At 42.3% G+C, this 23,215-nt stretch overlaps 1 protein-coding gene across 23 annotated transcripts in view; it reads left to right on the forward strand.

The window, feature by feature from the left end:
• ST7 (suppression of tumorigenicity 7) overlaps positions 1-18,709 on the forward strand; it is a 257,760-nt gene extending 239,051 nt beyond the window's left edge. For 12 of the 23 annotated variants that reach the window (XM_070616382.1, XM_070616361.1, XM_070616363.1 and 9 more), the window contains 3 exons: positions 7,471-7,563; positions 10,318-10,457; positions 11,264-12,325. In XM_070616382.1, the coding sequence (XP_070472483.1) occupies positions 7,471-7,563; positions 10,318-10,457; positions 11,264-11,383 (353 nt within the window). In that variant the 3' untranslated portion in view covers positions 11,384-12,325. Of the gene's footprint in view, positions 1-7,470; positions 7,564-10,317; positions 10,458-11,263; positions 12,326-18,358 lie in introns of those variants that run through there. The other 11 variants (XM_070616384.1, XM_070616364.1, XM_070616362.1 and 8 more) reach the window with 1 other exon arrangement.
• The last annotated feature ends 4,506 nt before the right edge of the window (positions 18,710-23,215 follow it).

The following is a 23,215-nucleotide window of genomic DNA, read 5'->3' on the forward strand; positions in this document are numbered from 1 at the left end:
TAAATGAACAAATTGGCCTGCCAAATAAGAACATAGTTGTAGATTGGCATCTTGGAAACAGAGTAATGGAACCTTATCAATTGGATCTGATTGATAAGAAAGTTACTAGTCCAATAGAAAGGATGAGAAGAGGGATGGGGCAACAAGTGATAGAGACATGGTGTTAGGAATGGCATAACCATAAAAAAAATAAAAATTCCATGAGGAATAACTGGAAATTCTGTTTAGAAATCAGTTACCTGTATAATCAAATAACAGTGGGGAGATGCTCTGGATCGACTGGGAAGGACAATGAGATTTCAAGAAATGTGAAGTGACACAGTGAGCTCCAAAATCATGCAGGGTAGCAATGTTGGGGGAATGTAATTACCTCAAGTTAGATGGGCAGAACACTTTATTAGAATAAAAAGAGGAGGTGAATTTTTAGACATAAAACACTATGACAAGGCAGTCAGGGACCTATAGGAAAAGGAAATTCTGCATTTGATCCTTACAGGTAAATAGGATCACTCCAGGGAAGTTACACTGCTGTTCAGTTTTTGAAAAGAGAACCGTGAGAGTGCTTCCTAGGTACTAACTGCCTGGGAGAATACTAAGAACCTTGAAGAATGTTTGTATAACTGCGTGTACAGAGGGTTTGTGATTCCATTCCTTCATGTACTACTCCTGATAATGTTCTGAGAGGGGGCCATCTCAGCTGTTCAAGAGAGGAACAGATTCATTGAGATGAGCGACTTGTTGGATGTCCTGCAGCCTCTGTTGGTAGGAGCCAGGATGTAAACCCAAGTTCACTTTTTCTACACTGCTCTCACCTGTAATAGCAGCTGTGTAGGCCTTTCCCGAATAGATTAAGGATAAGAGGATCAGTCATCTCTGAAGCATTTGCTTGGAAGCCCTCAATTTACATCACTACTTACGCACTGGGGTATACTTATTCCTTCTCTAGGGTTTAGAAAGGTAATGATTCTATATGGAATCATATTTTTGTTATTGAATATTGAATTAAAACATTTTAAATGTAGAATGAGCCCAGTTTTACAAAAATAAATTTTATATGTAAACAAAGGAAAAGACTAGAAATAAATACATCTTTAAGTGGATTATAAGTGATTTTTTTCTTCATATTTGTATTTTTCCAATTTTATACGGCAAGCATTATATTTTCTACAAGCATAAATATGTATGTGTATATATGTGTGTATGTGTATATAATAGTATATATTTAGAAAAAGACTCTTTCGTTACGAACAGTTTTGGTCCTTTTTAAAAATAAAGCTATAAATCTGTCATGCAATTTAGAAGAAAGAATTACCACTCCAACTTCAGACAATTGTGTGCAATCTTTTGATATCACTTCTAGATCTGTGTGCATTCTAAGTTAAATTAAATGGAGGCTCTGGATTTTAAATCAGAAAACTTGGATTAGAATTCGGACTCGGCTGCTCACAGTGGTATTTACTTAACTTACCCAGTTTTTGAAAACTGTGAAGCACTGATGATATTCAATGCCATCGCCGCAGGTCAGGTTGGTGGGCTTCAGGGCAGTTGCGCTGAGGGCAGCTGCAGTACGTGGACCGCTCGCTCTCCCTCTCCCTCTCCCTCTCAAGAGGTCAGCGGGCCTCCCCTAGACAGCCTTACCCTGAGCGCAGGAAGCTGCGCTTCCTCCAGGGCACCACGTGGTGGCGCCTTTTGACATCTCCAGCCTCATAGTTTAGGTTTTCTCCTTTACATCATTTTTTCTTCATTCTGAATTTTAAGGCCGTTCCCCAACTCCCTTCCAATTTCCCCTTTTCATTAGGAAAGCAATTCAGAGAGGAAGGTAACAGTACCCAATTTCACCTTCCATGTTAAAAAAATGAGTATTATTTTAGTCTTTCAGAGATTAAAAAATTCTTACTTCTGTCAAAAGTGTTGGTTAGGGGTGGAGATGGGCTATATTTTGCTTTGCTTTTTAATGAGTTTATTATGTTGGAGCATTAGTCATCTTGTGGGATTAAATGAATTTCCCACCAATCAGGCTTAAATAACTCACATTTTTGATAAAACCCCAAAGTCCAGCTGATTCATGGCAGAGATTGTTTGGGTTTGAAACATATGGTGGTTTAAAAAAAAAAAACACTGAGTCCTCAACCACAAATACATCAGCATTTCAAAGGTTTCTAAAATGTTTGATTCATCACTGCCTCAGCCCCTGAAATTACACAATATGTTCCTCAAAGTCAAGATAATCAAGAAAGGAGAAAAGTTTTAATTTACAAGATTTAAAAATATGTTCCTTAGTTCATTACACAGCTGCCACCTTATCTGAATTATACTTATGTTAAACACTGTCGGTTCTGGTTGTCCATACGTGCACGCATGCATGCACACGTGCGCACACACACGCACACCACTGCAGGTATGAGTTGAATATAAAAAGCAAATATGAATAAGGGACCTCATTTGAACTGTCTTATTTACAATGGTATTGCACCCTATGGGGCCCTATTTGAAGTGGCACATCTTCTGTTTTACCTGTATTAATTACTGATGTGGCCTTATCTCCCTCCTGCCTTGGTATTTTCAAGGCTCTGTTTTGGCTATGTTTATTTTATAACACATGACACAGGGTAGTCTGCTGGCCACAACTGTGAACTTTAAGATTTAATTTTCTAGTTCTACGTATCAGAAGACTAGTATGCCGTGGGGTAAATCACTTAGCCTTTCTTTGTTTCAATTTTTTCCACTTGACCAAGTAAGACTCTTTATTTTCTTTTGGAGATTTTTTTCCCCAAAGAATTCACTAAATAATGTATAAGACTTGAAGGTGGTGTTTTTAGGGGGACTAAAGCAGAGTATTTCCTTTGAGAGGAGAAAATGGCCCATTGTTGAAGCATAGGATGAGATTATGATTCTAATTTATTCTCTTTGAACCTAATGGTAAATGCTGCTTGCTGTACAATATGGTCCTTAGGGCATTTCCTCTAACCAAACCTTTCCTTCGAACAGCTGGCACCTTTTGGACTGCTAAAGAGAGATTCCCCCACCCCTCACCCCATAGATCTAGGGCTAAATTTTATAATTTGGGAGAAAGCGATGGTCAGCTGAAGTCCCCTGGTCATGACTAACTTCCACCAATAGCCGGTCTCCAGATCTTGCACGATGCCTCCCCACCTACTGCCCAGTAGAACCAGCTTGCTCCTCTCAGTTATCAGTCTCAGTGACTGACCATAATTTGGATCCACCTGAGTTTTTAAAGGGAAAATTCTGTCTCTTCCTGATTGTGCATTAATTTATTCATTTATTTATTCAGTGAATATTTACTGAGTTTCTCCTTTGTGCTAGGCATTGTGTTGGGGGTACCAAGATGATTAAGACTTTGAAATGCTTTGAGAGAAACATGAATATGTGTGTGTGTAAATACTCATATACATACATACACTACACACATATGTATATAATATATAGCGTGGCTACAAACAGTACTAGTACAAGCAGGAACAGAATGTTACAAGTTAGTGAATCTGCTATAAAACTCCAGAACTTCCCTTCAGAATTGGATTGGAACATCATTCAATCTAACCAGGGGAAAGTGATCTACTCAACCCCACATAATTAGATAGTGAAAGAATATGGATCAGAACCCAGGCTTTTGACTTTTGAATTTTCTTTATTGTTGTGCCCAAATGCCTCACAAAAGACAGACAGCCTTTATGGCCCGTTACCTACATTTTAGTCAAAATGAGAACATAAAATTTGTATTTTGATGATAATTTTCTGTTCTGTTGTTTTCACTTCTAATTGTTTACAAACAAGCACCATTTTTACTTACACGCTAGAGTATGACCTGATAGAGAAAGTAGAAACTTCGGGTTTAGTAGAAAAGGGAGGTAAAGAGAAAACTAACTTTTATTGAGCAGTCAGGCACTGTGTTTAGATACCTTGATCTCTGCTCTCACACTTAGTCCCTTTAACAGCCTCTTGAGGTCCGTGGTGTTCTCATTTTTACAGATGGACAGACTGGACACACCCAAAGTCATACACTTGTTACCTGGTCAAGATTAATGACCCACCCAAAGTCATACAGTTGTTACCTGGTCAATTTCGACTCATCCTTAGGTGTCACCTCCACTGCTCCCCTCTCCGATGTGCACAGCATGGGGGAGCTTTCGCACTTACTTTCGTGGTATTGGATCCTCTGTTTCCTAGCCTGGGTGAGCTCCGTCAGTGCCGAGCAGTATGTGCGTTGCTCACCTTCATCCCTCATCATGAGGAAGGCCCATACATTTTGACAAGATCCAGCTGGGATTCAAATCCAGTTCTCACTGTTACATGTAATCTCCCTGTATAAAGTTCTCTGAGATCCTCTTTGAAAAGGCAACATAGACAAGCCAAATATCAAACATTACCTTCTATCCTTGTCTATGTAGTGGGTAGGGGGAAAGGTCATTGGAAATAGCTGGGAAAATTGGGAATTAATTAGTTTATGTATCCATCCTTCTGTCCATTCTTTGGTTCTTTCTTCAGTATAGGTGGCAGGTCACTGATGGGCACAGCACCAGTAGACTTGGAGCCTAGAAAATGTGTCTGGTCAGAGATAGAAGGCAGCAGTGTAATGCCTCGGACCTCACTGTGGAGGGCCTGAGGTGTCCATTAACTAATTCCCAGTTCCATTTCACCCCTTCCACAAAGGCGCGACAGCAATCAAGGAAGGGCAGGAGATGGCCCACAGAGGAAAATGCAGAGATGCCGTTTGTGTACCATGTATCAACTCTGAGTGGCCCAGCTTTTTGTTTTGTTTTGTTTTGAACCAAATACATGTCTTCTGAAATGTGTGTTTTTTCTGATGAGGATTTTTAGGAGGTTTGTAGTCACTCATGAAATAGATCAAATTCGTAAAATAGATCAGATGACCTTGTTTCCATCCTTATTTGCTGCCAAATCAGTGTGTTACTACTTGCACTTGCAAAATTTCTGGACATGCAGCTGAAGGCACAAGGTTCTCGTGGAACAGTTGTCTTTGCAGTGAAGGGGACCAGGAGGTGGGAGGTGAAGCTGGCAAGGCTTATGCAGTGCCTCTTCCCGTTTTCTCCAGACCTCCTCTGCTTATCTCACACTTTGCTGGACCATGCACAACAGGGTGGGTAAAGGATAAAATTGCAAACAGAAATTGTATTTGCTATTGTTTATTGAAGCCAAAATTCTTAGTATGATTTTATGAACCCGACGTACATGACAACTGAAATGAGAAAGAGAGATTTTAAGAACACCATAAGCATCTTTACAGTCATGGGTGTTGGGTGGAGGGAGGACCATGCAGCATGTGTATGTGTGTATTCTTTTTTAAGTTGTATATAATCAATGTCTCCACCCTCTCCAAAAAGACCAGAACTGATTAGAAGAAGAAAAAAGACTAACCTGATGCACAAGATTCTGGATGCATGCCAAATACTAGAGTGAAAAAAATTTGGCATCTGACTGAAAAGATACCAACCAACCATTTGATTTCTATGGTTGAACACTCTCAAGATCTTGCATTCCTTTATTTCATTTAAAATATTGTTCCCTGAAGTGCAAACTGACTTCAATTTTGAATAAAATTTAGCATTCAAATTTATAGCCACTTTGAAAACTAAGAGTTTATTTATATCATATGAACCCGAACAGATTCTTAATTGCAGCAGCCCTGTTGCACGTGGAGAATCTGGATCTAAAAAAAAAAAAAGAAACTTCCATGTAGGTTTTTCCACATTTTTGGAATGCTTTCATAGCAGCCATCATTTATGGGAAATGGTATTAAAATCCTGCCGTATTGCAGTTTAAATTTAAATGCACTGCTTCCCAGAAGAGATTTCAGTGTATCCTATAAATGCACTAAAAGGGTTTTTAGGTTTTGTAGATTTTTTTCTTCTCTTGCAAGCCTAGTTCTATGGAGAGAGATGATGGTTCCTTCGAGTGATCTTTGTGTGTTAACAACCTGTGCAGGGAGCTCGTCTCTTGCTCGTTTTAGCGGGCAAAAGTCATCTTTGTTTGCGTGAAAGAAAAGGTCTGATTGAACTAGGGTGAGCCTTTTATTTTAAGAAGAGTTAAAGTCTCGGGTGTTTTTAATGTTTTAATCTCTGTTTAAGAGGTTTCTGTTGCAAGAGGAAAATTGATAACATTTTTACCTCAGCAAACTGCCAGCAAACTGGCTCTGCTCTAATCCCACGTTTATAGTGATTTATATTCTCCGTGGCAATGTGCTGTAACCTCAGAGTGATACCACTGTGGTGTAGATTGACTGCATTCCAAATGCTGGAATCACATACATAATGTTTTTACTTTTAAATAATATTCAGACACCAGAATAAATACCATATGTGCACTGATGCTGGTTACAATGGAACCCTGTCATTTCTTGTGAGGGAGAACATTCTTTGTTTCTGATTCCTGTTTGAAATAAGTATGCAAAAGATAAATATGTACATTGACAGCATTTTGAGAAGGCTTAGGTAATTACACAGCTGAGATGTAACTACAGTTCCTTGAAATATAGCATTTAAGACTGAAAAGTTTGCTGTGTTGCCACCACCCCTCTTTGACACACATGAAGGCAAGGATTTTTATCTTACACCCCCAGTGTAGGGTATAGTTTTTGTATTTCATATCTACAGCGTACTGTAGTTAAAGGACATCTGTTGAAGAAAAATTACCTCCGTGAGCACTGTTCATAGGAACCGTGAGACTAACATGCTGATGACATGGTAACAGGGAGAGTAACACATGTGATCATGAGCAGGGATGGATTGATTGGAAAGCCATAATTCAAGGTGAGACCTAATATCATCTGATGCCACAAGAGCAGAATTTAGGTGGCCTGACATCATCAAAATACAGATAATCAATCTCTCCAGATCCATTTTTTCCCCACGTGATAGTGAAGATTTAAAAGTTTCATAAAGTTTAGAAATACCTCCCAAGTCATACATTTTTAGATTTTTGTTTTTATCCATCTTGGTTGGAATTCTGATCCACCTAGATGTATTTTTTAAATCGACGTGGTAGAATGCCTTTCATATTTGTACATCTGTAACAGGCTCCAACAAGTCAATCCACATTTGCTTCTTGGGGAAGCATTTCAATCCAGGTTTGCATTATTACCATCAGTTGAGCTATAGTGAATTAGTGCTTATGACATTTTAATAATATTTTGTAGATGAGGAAACCCTGGGCATTGGAATTGATGGCTTCCCTACTCCTCTGCACCCCCGCCCAGTTTTGTGAGGTTTGCCCAGAATATATAGTGTGAGATTAACGTGTGAGTCATGCATCATAATGCATCTCTGACAGTTTATCTGGCACATGACTCAGAGTTTGGGTAAGTCTTGCATCCTTTCTGGGAGTTATTTGTAGAAGTGTTCACCGTTATAAAAATGCACAAAAGTCCCTTTTTGAAGTTGAGAAGATATGAGACAAATATTGAACCTCTAATGTAATGTCTTTCCTTTTCAGCTTTTCGGATGATCCCCTATCCCTTGGAAAAGGGGCATCTGTTTTATCCTTACCCAATCTGTACAGAAACAGCAGACCGAGAGCTGCTGCCCTGTAAGTCTCACCTTTGCATTCCCCTCTTCAGCCAATGAGGGTGGGGATGGGAAGAGGTGGGGATGAGAAATGTTTATAATGTCCCTTGCCTTTTATTGCTCTCCTCCCAAACCCTGTCCTCATTTGATAGCATATGCATTAAAGTGAGTTATGTGAGTGGGTTTGGCTTCCTGCCCCTGCAAGTCTTTCCCAATTCGTCGAAGGGAAAGACCCCAGAGGACTGCAGTTTAAATGAAGAGACATCATATACTGGTTGGACTGAGCACAGAGACCCCTAGTTTGGGGCTGATGTTCGCTGGGCTGGTCCACTGTGCACAGTTCTTCCTGAGCTCCCTAGCTGGTCAGATGCAGTCTGCACAGACTGGAGTTTGAAGAGGAAGCACTGACTTCAGAGGGAGCTGCAGATGAGTCACGGATGGGAGGGCAGCACCAGGACGCTGGCATCATTGCCAGAGGCGGAGTCGTGGGGAAGGGCGGGTGCTCTCTGTGGTGATGCAATGCTCTTGGCCAGAGGGATTTCCCGTGAGCATCTCGTGGATTGCACGTAGTGCGTTGATGTAACATGTGCAGAGCACACGTGCAACCTCAGCGCTGTATCCAGCACAAAGAGGGGAACCCTGCCCTCGACTACTTTATGAGCTAGCAGTCTGCTGGCCTACACCACATGTGGAAAGTATGATTTGGTTTACTGTAATACAACATTGTTTTGACAATTCCTGCTAACTAGTTATTATCAAGTCGTACTGTGTACAGGGATCGTGTCCAGCCTCTTCATGTGGCCCTGACTTAGGACATATTTTTCTCCCTCAGATAATAAGCTCCGAATTTGGCTATTCTCTCTTCCCCATCCTCTCTCCTGCCACCCACTCCTCTTTACCAGCCCCAGTTATATCATAGCTCATAGCTATAACATATTTAAATGCTTTTCCAGAGGAATAGTGTAACTTTGGAGCCCTGGGTACATAGTAAATTGTCCAATGCCAACCTTATGGAGCCAGTCATAAATCTCCAACATGGTGGGGTCTGGGTGCAAAACAAGTGGCTGTCTCAGACTGAAGGAGCAGGAGGGAGCGCACTTGTCTCCTTGCTTCCAGGCCCAACGTTAGATTTGTGGCTTAGCGAACTGGGAGATCCCAGTGATGCGTTCTTCCTCGTTGTCTGAGGTTTGTTGTGGAAAAGGGTCTGGTGCCTCACACTACGTTAGGTTTGATTCCAGAAATCCCTGTTACGGGCCCATACTTTACCTTTTGACTCCCCCTTCAGGGAGATCCTTGTTAAAGTTTCCATTTTCTGGTAAGAAAGGCCGTTTTCTGAAAAGTACACTTTTAAAATGTTTTAATTGAGTCCAATTAAGTTTCCATGGAGATAGATTCACTATTAGGACAAGATTACAGTTCTTAAAAGAAATTTTATGGGAATAATCTTTATAAGCCTGAAATAGAAAATTATAGGTCACACTTATTTAATTGGATGCAGTTGTCCGAGTCTGATCTCCCCTCGCAATCCTTTGGGGGTTGGAGGTTGATGGTGAGGATGGTGAGGATATAGAGAGGGTCGGTTACTTTAAATGCTACCCACATTTTGCACATTGAAAGTGTCGTCGTTGCCACAGTCGGCCCTGCGCACTCGCATCCTGCCTTTGAACCCTAGTGGGGAGACTTCCCTGGATTCAGGTGCACCTGCTTATTTGTGCTTTGTCCCTCCCTGCTCCTCTCCTCCCTCAGTTTCAGCAAAGTGGATTAGTGTTCAGGGCTCTAAGTCATGCGAGCTGCATGGCTGAGGAAGGGCCTTTAGATCTTGGATTTCCTGAGGAAAATGGAGCACTTGGTCCTTCTTGGAGCACTTGATTGAGTGGAGTATCGCTCACATGCATTGTCATGGCTCCCCGCCACCTGGGCCCCCACAGTTGGTGTTTTCTTCTGCACAGGCCAGCCCCTTTCTCCCCTGATCAGCACGCCCACTGGCCCAGGTCACAGACAGCCACACCTCGAGCAGAAAGCCGGGGAGTCCATTCCCTCGGCTTTTCTGCCACAGCTTTGTGGTTTCCCCAAACTCAATGTTTGAAATTTAAAAGTTATGAAAGGTGCTCTAAAGAGCACCAGTTATTTATTTTTTTGGTGGTTATTGGAAGTATATTTGTCATCAAGAATCTCCTACAATTTTGCCAGATGACCCTCACAGCCTTGCTCCCCAACCCTTGAAGATTGAGTGGCCCAGCTGAATGTCTCTGGCAAGGCGGCACCCTCCATCGACATACTTAGAGTGTTCCAGGAAAAAAATACAAGATAAACTATTATCACCCATATAATGATTAAAAAATTAGAGGAAGGTGAAAATCTAGAGAGAGGATTTTTTTTTCCAGTATACTTGATTTTGGATTTTCTGGGTTTTATACAATGAACATGTGTTTTATAATTGGAATAAAGGTTTGTTTTTCTGTCTGCTTTTGATAAAGGAATACTGTTTATTAGGCATAGCTGGTGTTACTGTCCCTGCCCATGAATGTGTGACATTCCCATGTTAGCCCTATCATGCCCCTAGGTAGAGTGCCGAGGGTTGAGTATTGACTCCGGAGAAGCAGATAGGCAGCCAGAGGCTGGCTCAAGTGTTGGCTCTGGTTTGTTCAAGTGCCTGCACTTTTCATTTCCAACAGGCTTCAGCCAAAGCTCTGAAGAGTCAGTCCCATGTGTAGAAACTTCCCTGAGAATGCGTTTTATTCCAGCCCTAATAATTCCCTTTTGATCTTCTCCACAGCTTTCCATGAAGTCTCAGTTTACCCAAAGAAAGAGCTTCCCTTCTTTATTCTCTTTACTGCTGGACTGTGTTCCTTCACAGCCATGCTGGCCCTCCTGACACATCAGTTCCCAGAACTTATGGGGGTCTTCGCAAAAGCTGTGAGTATTTGCCTAGAGGAAGGCCTCTGGGAGGGGCAGGGAAAGCCAAGGGGGGGCAGCAGGAGAGAGCTGAGGGAGTGTCGTGTAGAAATGGACGTGCCTCTATTGATCATTTGCTCACTGTTTAATTTTCATTATCATCAGTGGGATCGAAAGGTTGAAGGTCAAATGAGAAAGTGTAGGTTGTTTGTTAATGCATGCCTTGCCTCATTTCGCACAAAAAAAATTCTTTTTCCAAAAAAAGCATGAGATCTAAAAGGATTAAATAAATAATTAAGAGAATCCTAGCAAATGAAAAACGTGTGGGAAATTGTTCAGTTTTGTATAAATTGAATGACGTTATTTCTCATCTTTAGAATTGTGGGTCTTTCCTTCAAGAAGGATGAGATTTACATGTTCAAAAATTTAAATAAAAAAATTTTAATGGCTACAAACGTTTGGCTTGTTTGGAGAATGAAGTGAGAGGGTGTGAAGGGCTTGTAGTATTAAAAAGTATACAGACATAACATATAGAAATATGGAAAGCCAGTAAGAGTCTTTAAGAAGGGGTGTGGAGAAGAGCTTTAATAAGAAAAGCCATTTGTACTGACAGCCAAGAACCATTGTTTCCTTGTTGAAAACTGACCATTTCAAACTGCACTTGCAGTGAGGATAAATTTACTGATTTTGCCACAGATGAGTTTCAAACAGAAGGAATAAGGAAAAGTGTATCAATTATTCCCCTGGAACTCCATTCTGATTTCAAGGCGAATGGAGTCAGAAAGCATGATTTCTAACTTGGCTGGGTTGATTTAATCCCTTTCCAGATGATTGACATTTTCTGCTCGGCAGAGTTCAGGGACTGGAATTGCAAGAGTATTTTCATGCGTGTTGAAGATGAACTGGAAATCCCACCGGCACCTCAGTCTCAACATTTCCAAAACTGAACTCATCACCCTTCTTCCCCCACCACCAAAACCGCTCTTCCTCCTGTATTCCTGACCTCCGCCAGTGGCACTGCCATCCGCTCAGTTGCTCAACCAGAAACTCAGCAGCCCTCCCAAGCTCCCTCTCTCCCTCCCCACATCCCGTCTGTCTTGGCATCCACACCCTGTCGGGCCTAACCTCTTAAGCCACTACATTCAGTAAATATAATTCACGTCTTCTTCCCCTCCTTCTCTCCCCGTGGCCTCTCTTAGTTTAGATCTTCATTATTTCTTGCCTGGCCTCCTGCAAGAGTCTTCACTGGTCTCTTTGCTTCCAGTCTTATCCTCTGCCAGTCTTTTTCTCCTACTGACACAAGAATGATCTTTCTAAATTGCAAGTCTAAGCATGTCACTTCCCTGCTTGGATTTCTCCAGTGGTTTCCCACCATCTTCAGGATAAAGTCCCAGCTCTTTAGCATAGCATGCAAGGTCCTTTATGATCTGGCCTTGCTTGCCTCTTCAGTCTCATCCCTCCCAACTTTTGCACAGACACTACTCTTGGGCCATAGTGAATTACTCACCATTCCCAGATGCACCAGGCTCTTGTGTAGCTCAGTGCCTTTGCACGTGCTGTTTGCGCTGCATGGAATGCCCTTTCCCATCACCACCCTGACTTGTCCACTCTACTAATGCCTCTTTGTTCTTTTATACTCAGCTTTCTTTCTAAGTTTCTCCTAAGCTGAGTTAGATGTCTCTCCTCCATGATCCCACAGTATTCCATGAATACTTATATTATCACATTTATTGTATTGTACTATAATTGTTGAAAACTTGTCTGTCTCCCTTTTAGAATGTGAGCTCCTTGAGAGCAGAACTATGTCTTCCTTATCTCTGTATCCCCAAAGCTTTGCACAGTAACTTGCACATAGTAGGTTTTCAATAAATGATTATTAAATAAATAAATGGTAGTGGTTTCTGCAGAAAGAATCAATGTAAAAATCAGATACAGCTTAGCATCTCTTCTCTTCTTTTATAATTATGGACTCAGAATTGAAAGGTACCTTAAACAGATTGCCTTCAACAGTAACATGATGGAGGTCATCTGGACTCATCTTCAATACTTTCACAATGGGGAGTTCACCTATTCAACAGGGAAGCCCATTTCATTTTTGGATCACTCGGATCTCTTCTTTATACTGATAAAAGCTACCTCCCTGTAATTTTCACTTATTGTTCCTGTTCTACCCTCTGAAACTATAGTGAACAAGTCTACTTCCTCTTGCAAATTCTTAAGACAGCTAATATATTCTTGGCCACCTCTCACCTCTAACTTTCTACCTTCTATGTTCCCTAGGCAGAATATCTTAAATTTCCTTAAGTCTTCTGTACATGATATGATTTCTAAACCCAGTATCACCCAAGTTGCCTCCCTGGATGCTCCCTAGTTAATGGACCCATGCTTTTTATTATTTTCTTCTATTCTCAAGTCAACTTCTAAGTAAAAGTAGTTGCCAAAAGTCTGAGTAGATTAGAGTGTAACTTAGTAAAATTTAAAATAAGAATACATTTACAACATTAGACAATTACTGTTCCTCCTTTTATGTTCCTCTCTTAAACTTTTTTTTAAAGCATATCTGTAGAAGTCATTGTCATTGGCCTAGTATTCTTCATTATATGAACAAATAGCACTTGGTGGGAGTTTTGCATCAGAACAGAGCTTCTCAGCCTCTAGCGTGCATAAAATTCACCTGGCCCCGCCACCAGAATCTTGAGTGCTAGCACCTGGAATCTGTTTTTAGTAAGGACCCCAGCAGATTCTGAGGATGGGGGTTGAGGACCACGTTTCCTTTCAGGAACACCAATCTCAAGAAAGCCAAAACTTTGAGCAGCCTTTTGCAGGTAGATGGTGTGCTGTCAGAGCTGGTGAGGCGAAAGCTTTCTAGGAATCAGTGGTTTCGCCCTGGCTGCACCTCGGAATCATCTAGGGAGCTTAAAAATTACTGATGTCTGTCCTCCCTCCCCACGGGGACTCTCACTTAATTGATCTGGGGCACAGCGTGGGTATCTGAGTTTTCAGACGGTCCCCAGGTGATGTGGGGGTGCAGCCAGGGCTGAGAACCACTATACTGAATGAAATGACTAATTGCCTAAAACTGCCTTAACCAGGGAGCAGATTGGGAAGAATGGAGGACATTACATAGCATATGACTGGGTGTTCTCCACGAACGGCTGCACAGCCTCCAGAACATCGGAGAGTGTGTTCATTACCTATGTTAGACAAACGGCCACTCTCCTCATTTAATGTTTCCAAAGCTTTGGTTTTGCGTCTAGGATCAAGTGATTGAATAAAATATAAACTTGCCTTTACAGTCTTCGTATTTTATTCTCTACCAAGGTGTGGTGTTTTGCTTGGTTACTCATATTTTTCAAATGTAGTTTAGATAAATTTGCTTTTAAACCTCTGTCTGGAGGATCACATTCATCTTGCTCTTCATTAAGATTTAGCAGTTTCCAAAATGTCTGGAGGGACTTCATGGGGAAGGAAGATGGATGGCCTGAAGGAGACAAGCCCCATCTCTCGCCTGCTCCCCCCCACCCCGCCCCCAGAGTCTTCTCCACATTTTCACCCTTGCCACTTCATTAGGCCCCTCATGAAGCCCCCACAGGTTACCACAGCCACTCTATAGGCTGCCTGCAGACCATTTGCAGCTTGTGAAAATGATTTTCTCAGCCCTCGTCTGAGATAACGGCCCTGGGATAATGACTTTTAGTAGATGCGGAGAGATTGCACTGCCACCCTCCAGGCCACAAGCAGCTTGGGAACTCTCCAGCGTGTTTACATGTTGATATGCAGCCAGCAAGGCAGGCCACAGTGGAGTGTGAACCACTGGAAAATAGTAAAATGAGAGGCTTCAACTGGCTTTCCTCCCTAATCTAATCTACCTCAATGACTTAGGACTAACTCTTCCTAGAATGTTTGGTTACCAAGATAAGGTTGCTCATATAAAGAAGTTATCATTCCAAACCCAGCCCCTCACAGAATGTGGGAATGTCAGCATTCTGACCCCTTCTGCTTTGAAGGGCCCTGTCTTTCCTCCTCTGGTCTCTCTCCTTCCCTGAGACGGAGCCCCCTGACTTCTGACTCTCATCTTCACTTATAGGCCCTGACCTCTTTGAAGTCTGATATTGATTACAGTGAAATGTCAATTGTCTCATTGCAATAGGGCACCTGGAACTTATTCAGATAAGCAGAGGCGTTTTGAATGTTAACGAAGCACGTTGGGAGCCATGACCTTCTTCTAAATAATGGTGTTTGGGGAAAAGGAGGATCAGGCGATTGAAGTGTCACTCTCTCTTTTTTATTAGTTCAGTTGCTTTTTCTCACCACAAGACACTGATTGAATTATGGTGCATTTTGGACCGTGTATCTCTGCCCTCTGGACAGAAGTTTTAGACATTGAGATAGATGAGCTGTTCCAGGGTTGCCTGGTGTTGCTCATTCAGACTTAACTTTTCAGGCAATAAATTTCCCAAGTCTATGAGTGAAACTGCTGTTTCTCTGTATGCATTGGTTGAGTCTCTGGCCAGAGTATTGACTGATTTTCAAACGTGAAGAAATGTAAATCAGCATCCCAAGCAAGGCAGGTTCCACCAAACTTTCTTTTTTTTAATACCTCCTGATGAAAGCCACTGACCTTTATCTGGTTACTAAGTGAAAGGGCTTAGCAGCATCAGATGACTCGTCACATTGTCTGCCTCTTCCCTGTGGCTGAGGGGTGGGGAGGGGGATGTGGGAACGGGTGCTAAGGAGGAAGGTAGCTTAGTAATCAGGGATGCACACCTCAACTGAGGTGAAAAGGTTCAAGGGATTCTTTTCTCACTTCTCCCAAGGATAACACATTCTAGATGTGAGGGAGAGCAGTAAATCATCATGTATATTGGAGGCATTGGGACTTAACTCTCTTGTGGAACCTTGTTGAGAAGGGCAGGTATAGTCGAGGAAGGCAGGGCCCACTGTATCCTGCTGTGCAGTGTGGGAAGAGAGGCAATTACAGGCATCAAACAGGGTGAGGCTCACCTTGATTTCCAGAAGCCTCACTTTTCCACTTTTTATCAAAATGAGGTCAGTGCCCAAAACAAAGCAAACAAACAAACAAACAGGTATTTATTTGAACCAATTTGCAACAACATCTCCATTCATTCTGCTGCCAAGCTGAGACTCCCTGATATCCCCTCGTTTTAGTGCATGAAGTCGCCTAGAGTGCAGACTTTGAGTGATGCCTTTCATCTAACTGCACTGGTTCATGCTAATACTTCACTGGTTCCTTCCCACATGAGTCACAACTTTGGCAGTTCTAAATCTGTTTTTGGTCAAGTCTTTAGGATATGATAACTTCACCAACAATATCACCTTGTTCCTTGAGCCCCATCTTCCAACCCTTGTCAGAATCTGGTTTATCCAGACCACTTCAACACCTCGCTTCTCTTTATGGAACTGAGTGTTAGAGGCAAATGCTGTGTTTTATGGAGCCTTGGTGGTCTCTGATTACATATAAATGAGTAAAAAGATATATATGTGTGTGTGTGTGTGTGTGTTATATATATTTTTAATTTTATAATGTTATCATGTTGGGTTAATGCAATCAGTAGATTTGTTCCACATTATCTTCTCATAACCAGGATTTTACAAACTCTTTCAGAGGCAGTTTGGGAAGTACTTACTCATTCCTGGGCCCAGTATCTCCCATGATGCCTTCCAACTGCATTCAACTCTAAACTGAAAAGGATAGGCAGTCCGTTCTGTAGGGTGAGCATCTCAAGTGGTTCTGTGCACTCACCAAAGGATAATTTCAGAAGGTTACCAGAAGTTGCCATATATCTAACACCCACTTGAGGAAAGAGCCATCCACCTTTGCTCAAGTACTAACATGGCTCCTATTTCTTAACTGCAACCCAGCCTAGCCTTTAAGGCCCTCCCTAGCATTCTTCCTAGCACTTTTGAACTCTGCCTCTATCTCTCCAGCCAGCTCAACTATTTATTATCGTCTGGTCATTCCAGCTGCTTTCCCATTTCTGTTCTGTTTATTGAGCCTGGAGGGCCCACCTGCTCATATTTCTTTCCTTACCATCCTTACCCCATCTCTATCTTTGATATCGCAGCCATCCATTGGGGTCTATTTCAGTTGCCTCATTTTAGGTGTTTCCTGATCCTTTGAACACAATGCATTCTCTCCCTTTTCTGAACCTTCCTGGTGCTTTGTTTGTGCTTCTTTCTTCTGTTTCATCGTGGTCTCTCTGGTATTATTACTTGGCTGTGCTCAGGTCTTAGTGCCTCCCGCAGCATTTGAGCTTGCTGACAGTGGGAGTTTTGTCCTAGACTCCTTTATATCTCACCCAGCACTTAAGTGCCTTACTGAGTAAATATATTTAATTGATGTAAAAGACTCAACATAGAAAAGGATTCCAAATCTTATACTATCTTGAGTTTCCTTATACAAATCTCACACCTGATGGTCCAGCTCTAATGTGTGACAGGGCTTCCAAGTTTGTATTCTACTGGTTCTTTAAAAAAAGAAGAAGAAGAAGAAGAAGAAGAAGAAGAAGAAGAAGAAGGTGGGGCCGGCTCCGCGGCCGAGTGGTTAAGTTCGCGCGCTCCACTGCCACGGCCCAGGGTTCAGATCCTGGGCGCAGACATGGCACCGCTCATCAGGCCACGTTGAGGCGGCGTCCCACATTCCACAACTAGAAGGACCTGCAACTAAGATATACAACTATTTACCAGGGGGGGTTGGGAAATAAAGCAGAAAAAAAAAAAAAGACAAGATTCTGAGGTCAAGTGAATTTGTGAAACTTGCCTACCATACCCCTTCTTGAAAACCCGCAGTCCATGGAACATGGGACCAGTAGAGGCACCCGTTCTAACTTCATTAAGTGCACTGTCTAATAATTTCACTACAGAACCATGTTTCCCTCTGCATGTGTCCTTGTGTCCTACACTGTGCTTCTGTGGGAAATTCTTGGTGGAGTAGACAGTGCTGTGCTAAGGACAAAGGACAAAGGACTCCACAGTATGAGAACCAGGTATTGAACCCTAGCAAGATGATACCTTGGTTGTGAACAGACAGCGAGCAAGGAAACTGTCCAAATACCCCTCTCGTGCTGGGCTTGGTTAGGGCACCTCTTCTGCCAGATGCTGGATGGTTTGTGGAATGAAGCTGAGTCTTCACAAAAACATAATCAGGATAGATTTGAGATTATGTTAGGTGTATCTCAGGCAAGGTACTTGGTTTTCTTAAAAGACACAGTTAACGAGCATTCTTCGCTACATGAAAAGCAGAAAGGAGTTTAGTAACCAAATGAAAGAGACCCCACAGATCTCCTCAGATCAGCACCTCTTCAACAAGGACGTGTCTTCCAGGGACTGGCCAGTTTGCTGTCCTCCCCCAGGCTCCCATGATGCACCACACCAAGCAGGTAGTTCAGAAATGAGCATGAGCTGCACAGGTTCTTGGGAGACAATAGGATCCCAAAGCAATTCACAACCATATAACAAACTTTTTAAAATTGTCTTTTCCACTTAAAGTGAGTTCTGTCCCCAGCTAGGCAAGTAGGTGGTCTAAGTTGTCCCCACTTTTTTAACTCTTCTGCCCACTTGCCACCATCTACCAATCCCTTTTGATGGCATTAGTCATCTGCATGGGCAGCCAGTGGATCCTGAAGACTAGTTAGTCGGAAGGCCTCGGAACCGTGGGCCAGCTATCAGAGCAGTGGAGAGGGCTGTCGGCAGACACTCCCCTTACCTGTCAGCACTGGGGGCGGGGGCTGGAATGCGGGTTTGATCATGCACCAATGTTTCCTGTAAACAAATGTGAACTTGCAGCCTTTTGAGAGTTCCACAGTGCAGAGACTTAGATGCAGGCATGGGTTGGAGAGGTTTGTTTTACAGCCTTCACCGAGATCTTTCCTGACTTCCCTGCGTTTCTGGTTTCTTTGCAGTTCCTCAGCACTTTGTTTGCCCCCTTAAACTTTGTCATGGAGAAAGTGGAAAGCATCCTCCCGTCCAGTCTGTGGCACCAGCTGACGCGGATCTAGGGACGCCCACCTGCCCTTCCCCTCACCTCACCCAGCGAGCTGCCACCATCTCTTCGTGCCAACTCCTCATGGACTGCAAGAAAGCATGACTTTGAAAAAGGGAAGCCATTCCGAGATTTTAAAACATTCATGGACTGTCTGTTCCATATTAAAAGCTGTTTTTGTTGTACAAAATTCATTGATGTTCAGTTCTATTATATTTTGCCTTCAGAAAAGAAAAAAAAGTCAAAAATAAACTTTTGTGTATTGCAGCAACCAGGTGTGTCTTCCTGTGTCTTCCAACCCTGAAAGTGTTGGTGTCCCAAGTAAACCTACAGGTTTATATTTAGTTTACTGACGACCCACGTCTGCTGAAGCCCACACGATGGTTTTCTGTGCTGCTGGCACTCCTCTCAGCAGGCCCTTAGGAGCCCTACAGTTAGTGACTCGGGAATGGAATCGCTTTGGCTTGAAAGTACCATCTTTTTCAGCCCCAAACTGCGTGTCCTCATAGCCCAAATGCGCAAAAAAAGCTTCCAAAACAAATGACAGGAAGCGTGAATGAAATGAGACATGTGTGTCATAACAGGTTGTTGCAGTTCAGAAGGTCTACTCATTGAATCAAACTCAACACTAGAGTTCTAGGAATCATTTTGGTTTTGCTTTCCGAAAATTTGTTGTGAGAAGAAAGCTTTTAACAAGAAGCCACAGACCCAACATTCTGGTGCAGAACCTGACCACTTTCCAACATTGCCATTTTTAAAATGTTTTCTCATAAGAGTACTTTTTTTGTTGTTTTTATCATGTTTGCATTCTTGATGCTTGAGTGTGAGCATTCTTTGAGTATTTTACTGATCTGAACCAAAACAGTCATTTGTCCTCGCCACCTTTAAAGCCTTCTACATGATTCACACCTGCCGAGCATCTGGCTTTACTTAGGCAAAAGAAGAAAAATAAATAACCTTGAATCCTCTATCTGAAGTGAAAAGTACCTCTATTTAAAATCTCAATCCAGTGCTTAAAAAAAGCGGGCTGTCCTTACATAGTTTGTTTCCCTTTTCTTTAGAATCCTGACTCTTTCCCCAGTGAGCGGTACACTAGGCAGCGTGTGGAGAAAACACCATGCCATGGCTCCTTCCCTGGTGGACTTCCTGCCAGCTCCTGGTCTTCATCCAACAGCAAAGGCAAGGGGGCAGGTCATGTTTAGGCGCACAAGGGTTTTTCATGCTTTTGGGCAGCTCTTGCTTCTCCCTCTTTTGTGCAAAGCCCTGACAGGGATGTGCAGATGGCTCCTGCTCTTCGGAAAGCATCTCGGAAGAGGTTCGACCCCTATACCCACACCAGTAGAGCTGCTCCTGGGGGCAGGGGCTGTGTCCGCCTTGTTGCCTCTTTGCCTCTTCTTCCCCCAACACAACTCTTGACCTGGAGTGGGTGCTCAAGTGATTTCTTGAACGATTTGATGCAATACACGATGGGTACAAATAAAGTTGTATGCATGTTTCTGAGGAGAGAAGTTGGTTCCAGCAAAGAAGGGCCAGGGAAGGCTTAGAATTGTAATTTTGAGCTGGGAGAAAAAGTTGTAATTATCTAATGCAATTATTTGATTTAATAAATGGGGAAACCAAAGTCCAAAGAGGTTTTGACCTGTCTGAGTTAGGACTCTAGATAAGCCTTAAATGAGAGACTCGAGAGCTCATAGGCAATGGCCAGTGGAAATGGTCCAGTGTGAGTTGTTAGAGACCTTTGTTGCAGGAAATGCAGTAAAGAAATGTAATAAAGGATTTAAAAGCACCCTGGGAATTTGCTAATTAGGACTTCAGAGCAGTTTTATGGAGAACTGAGGCAGAAGTTAGACTTCAAAGGGTAAAAGGAGTGAATGGGAGAGGTGAAGGTGGAGAAAAGATAGTGACAGATGGAGACACAAGAGGGGATAATGGAGAGGAGTAGGGAGGAGCTAATCACATGAGGAGAAGGGAGATATCTTCTCTAAACCTGAGGGATGCAAGTTGTGTGAACTTAATAAACCTTTCACTTTATAACCCAGAGTCTCTCCAGACAGAGGCTGTGACCCCAGTGCTCCCCTTCTTCTGCCTCTCTCTTCAGCTTCCTCTCTCTTCAACCAACTCTTGAGAGCAACCGTGATGCCTCTTGGAGTTCTGACCTCCATGGGCCTGGATGCCGGGGAGGTGCTGTCTTCCGTGCTCCTGCCTTATTTTGCTGCCTCTGAGGACTAGCATTCAGGCACTTAAGGGTTTTATGCAAATCTGTGGAGAGGCAGAGGCAGAGCAACCAATAGAAGAGAGCAGTTTCTAAGATGATCATTTTCACAAGCTTCTTACGCTGGCTGAAGGTCCATGGTTCCTGACTTCTTAATTGAGATGGCAACTGGAACTCCAGTTGCTTTCCTGTCTTTTGCTTGTATTTCTATATGAGGGGCATCAAAATCCATTCTGATGGGCTTTCCTCTCTGAAGATCCCACCAGCAGCACAACAGGTATCCCTTAGCTTCAATTTATATGTGTATGTTGGAATACATATGCAAACATTCTAAATTAAATATTAGCAAATTGAATCTAGCAGTGTGTACAGGAAATAATACAATATGACCAAATGGAATGATCTGTAGGATTTTTTTAACTTTGTTTATCAGTACTTAGTATCAAAGTCATTCTGCCTTTATAAAAGGAATTGGGGAGCCAGCCCTGATGGCTTGATGGTTAAAGTTTGGCGCTTTCATCACTTTGATGGCCTGGGTTCGTTTCCTGGTTGTGAAACCACACCACCTGTCTGTCAGTAGCCATGCTGTGGCAGCAACTTACATAGAAGAATGAGAAAGACTTACACTAGGATATACAACCATGCACTGGGGCTTTGGGGAGGAAAAAAAAAAGGAAGATTGGCAACAGATGTTAGCTCAGGGCGAATCTTCCCCTGCAAAAAAAAAGAAGCAAAATGTCAAATTTTTAAAAAAGTGAAAAGAAGAATTGAGAAGCTTTCCATATTGTTTTATGGCCCAGAATAATTTAAACACTGAAATTATCTCCTCTTTGAGGATTAGATAAAACTCAGGCATGAAACATCTGACTTTAGTGCTTTGTTAATGCTAGATCTTTGATCACCTTTTTACTATCTACAGTGGTGATCAGTGTGTATGCAAATTTTCTGCCGCTTCTTATGTTTACTTGATTGTCTGTTTTTCTACGAAATTACCATTTTCTATAAGCATTCAAATGTGTTACCACAGAGTTACATGGGTATATAATTTATATATTTAATCTCTTCTGTGTTTGTGGTTATTTCTCTTTTCTTATTCCTAATTTTGTATATTTTTGCTGTCTCTCTCTTTTTCCCCTATAATCGGCCTCACAAATTTATCTATTATTTCAAAGAAACAAGTTTTGGATTTATTGAGACATTTAACCATACTTTTTGCTTTACATTTTGTTATTTTCAGCTTTCATCTTTATTTGCTTTTCCTGGTTTCTCTTGTTTAAAATAATTCTAATTTTTCTAATTTCCTTAGGTGAGTATTTGGTTCATTTTTATTTTATTTTAAGAAGGATGGTATTTAAGGCTATAAACTTTTCTCTAAGTGTAGCTTTCTTGTCCCATTGGTTTTGCTATGAAGTTTTCCTTTCATTCTTTTCTAGAAATTTCTGTCTTGGTTTCTTCTTATCCAGGAGTGATCACTTTGGGCATTTCCTAATAATTGGTTATCCATTACTACCTTCAGAGAATTTATTTTTAATGCTCTCTGCAATATCTAATGAAAACATCAAAGGGCTGACCCCGTGGCCAAGTGGTTAAGTTCATGTGCTTCACTTCCGTGTCCCAGGGTTTCGCTGGTTCAGATCCTGGGCATGGACATGGCACCACTCATCAGGCCACATTGAGGTGGTGTCCCACATGCCACAATTAGAAGGACCACAACTAAGATGTACAAGTATGTACTGGGGGGATTTGGGGAGAAAAAGCAGAAAAAGGAAAAAAAAAAGACATTAAAGATATTCAACTACCTGCCCCCAAATACAGTAAACCCTGATACCTCATATCCATGGATGACTTCTAAGTAAACGCTTTTCTTTTCTTTTCTTTTTTGTGCTGAGTAAGATTCGCCCTGAGCTAACATCCCCTGCCAATCTTCCTCTTTTTTTTGCTTGAGGAAGATTAGCCCTGAGCTAATATCCATGCCAGTCTTCCTCTGTTTTGGATGTGGGTTGCCACCACAGCATGGCTGACGAGTGGTGTAGGTCTGCACCCAAGATCTCAACCCATGAACCCAGGCTGCCAAAGCAGAGCACGCGGAAATTTAACCACTATGCCATGGGGCCAGCCCCCTAAGTAAACTTTTGATCCCTCTTTCCATCATTGTTTTAACAAAATTCCACCATTCTTCAATATGAAACTTCAGGGGCCGTGTTACAATATTTAAAACACAATTATATTCCTTCCACTGTTCAGATTGTTCTTCTTGCCCCATGACCATGCACTTCATGAAGCTAAAACAGGTCTGTGTGCTGAGTCACCAGGGAGCTGAGTAGACACAGGTAAGTGGTACCCCCAGGTAAGTGCTGAAAATGAGGGAGATGGGGCGCCTCTAAGACATTCACATCACATATTTGGCTTCTGCTCTGCAGTAGTGACAGCTTGAGTCCCAGGAATTGAAATTGAAAGGAGGGGCTGCAGGGGCTAGACAGGGGCTTGAAGGAACTAGTCCTGCAGTTCTGGCTTTTGAGGGTCAAGGATGACTGAGGTGAAACAGAGGGCAACTGGCTGACGAGG

Source organism: Equus przewalskii, chromosome 4 (genome assembly GCF_037783145.1).
Source record: "Equus przewalskii isolate Varuska chromosome 4, EquPr2, whole genome shotgun sequence".
Classification (NCBI taxonomy): Eukaryota; Metazoa; Chordata; class Mammalia; order Perissodactyla; family Equidae; genus Equus; species Equus przewalskii.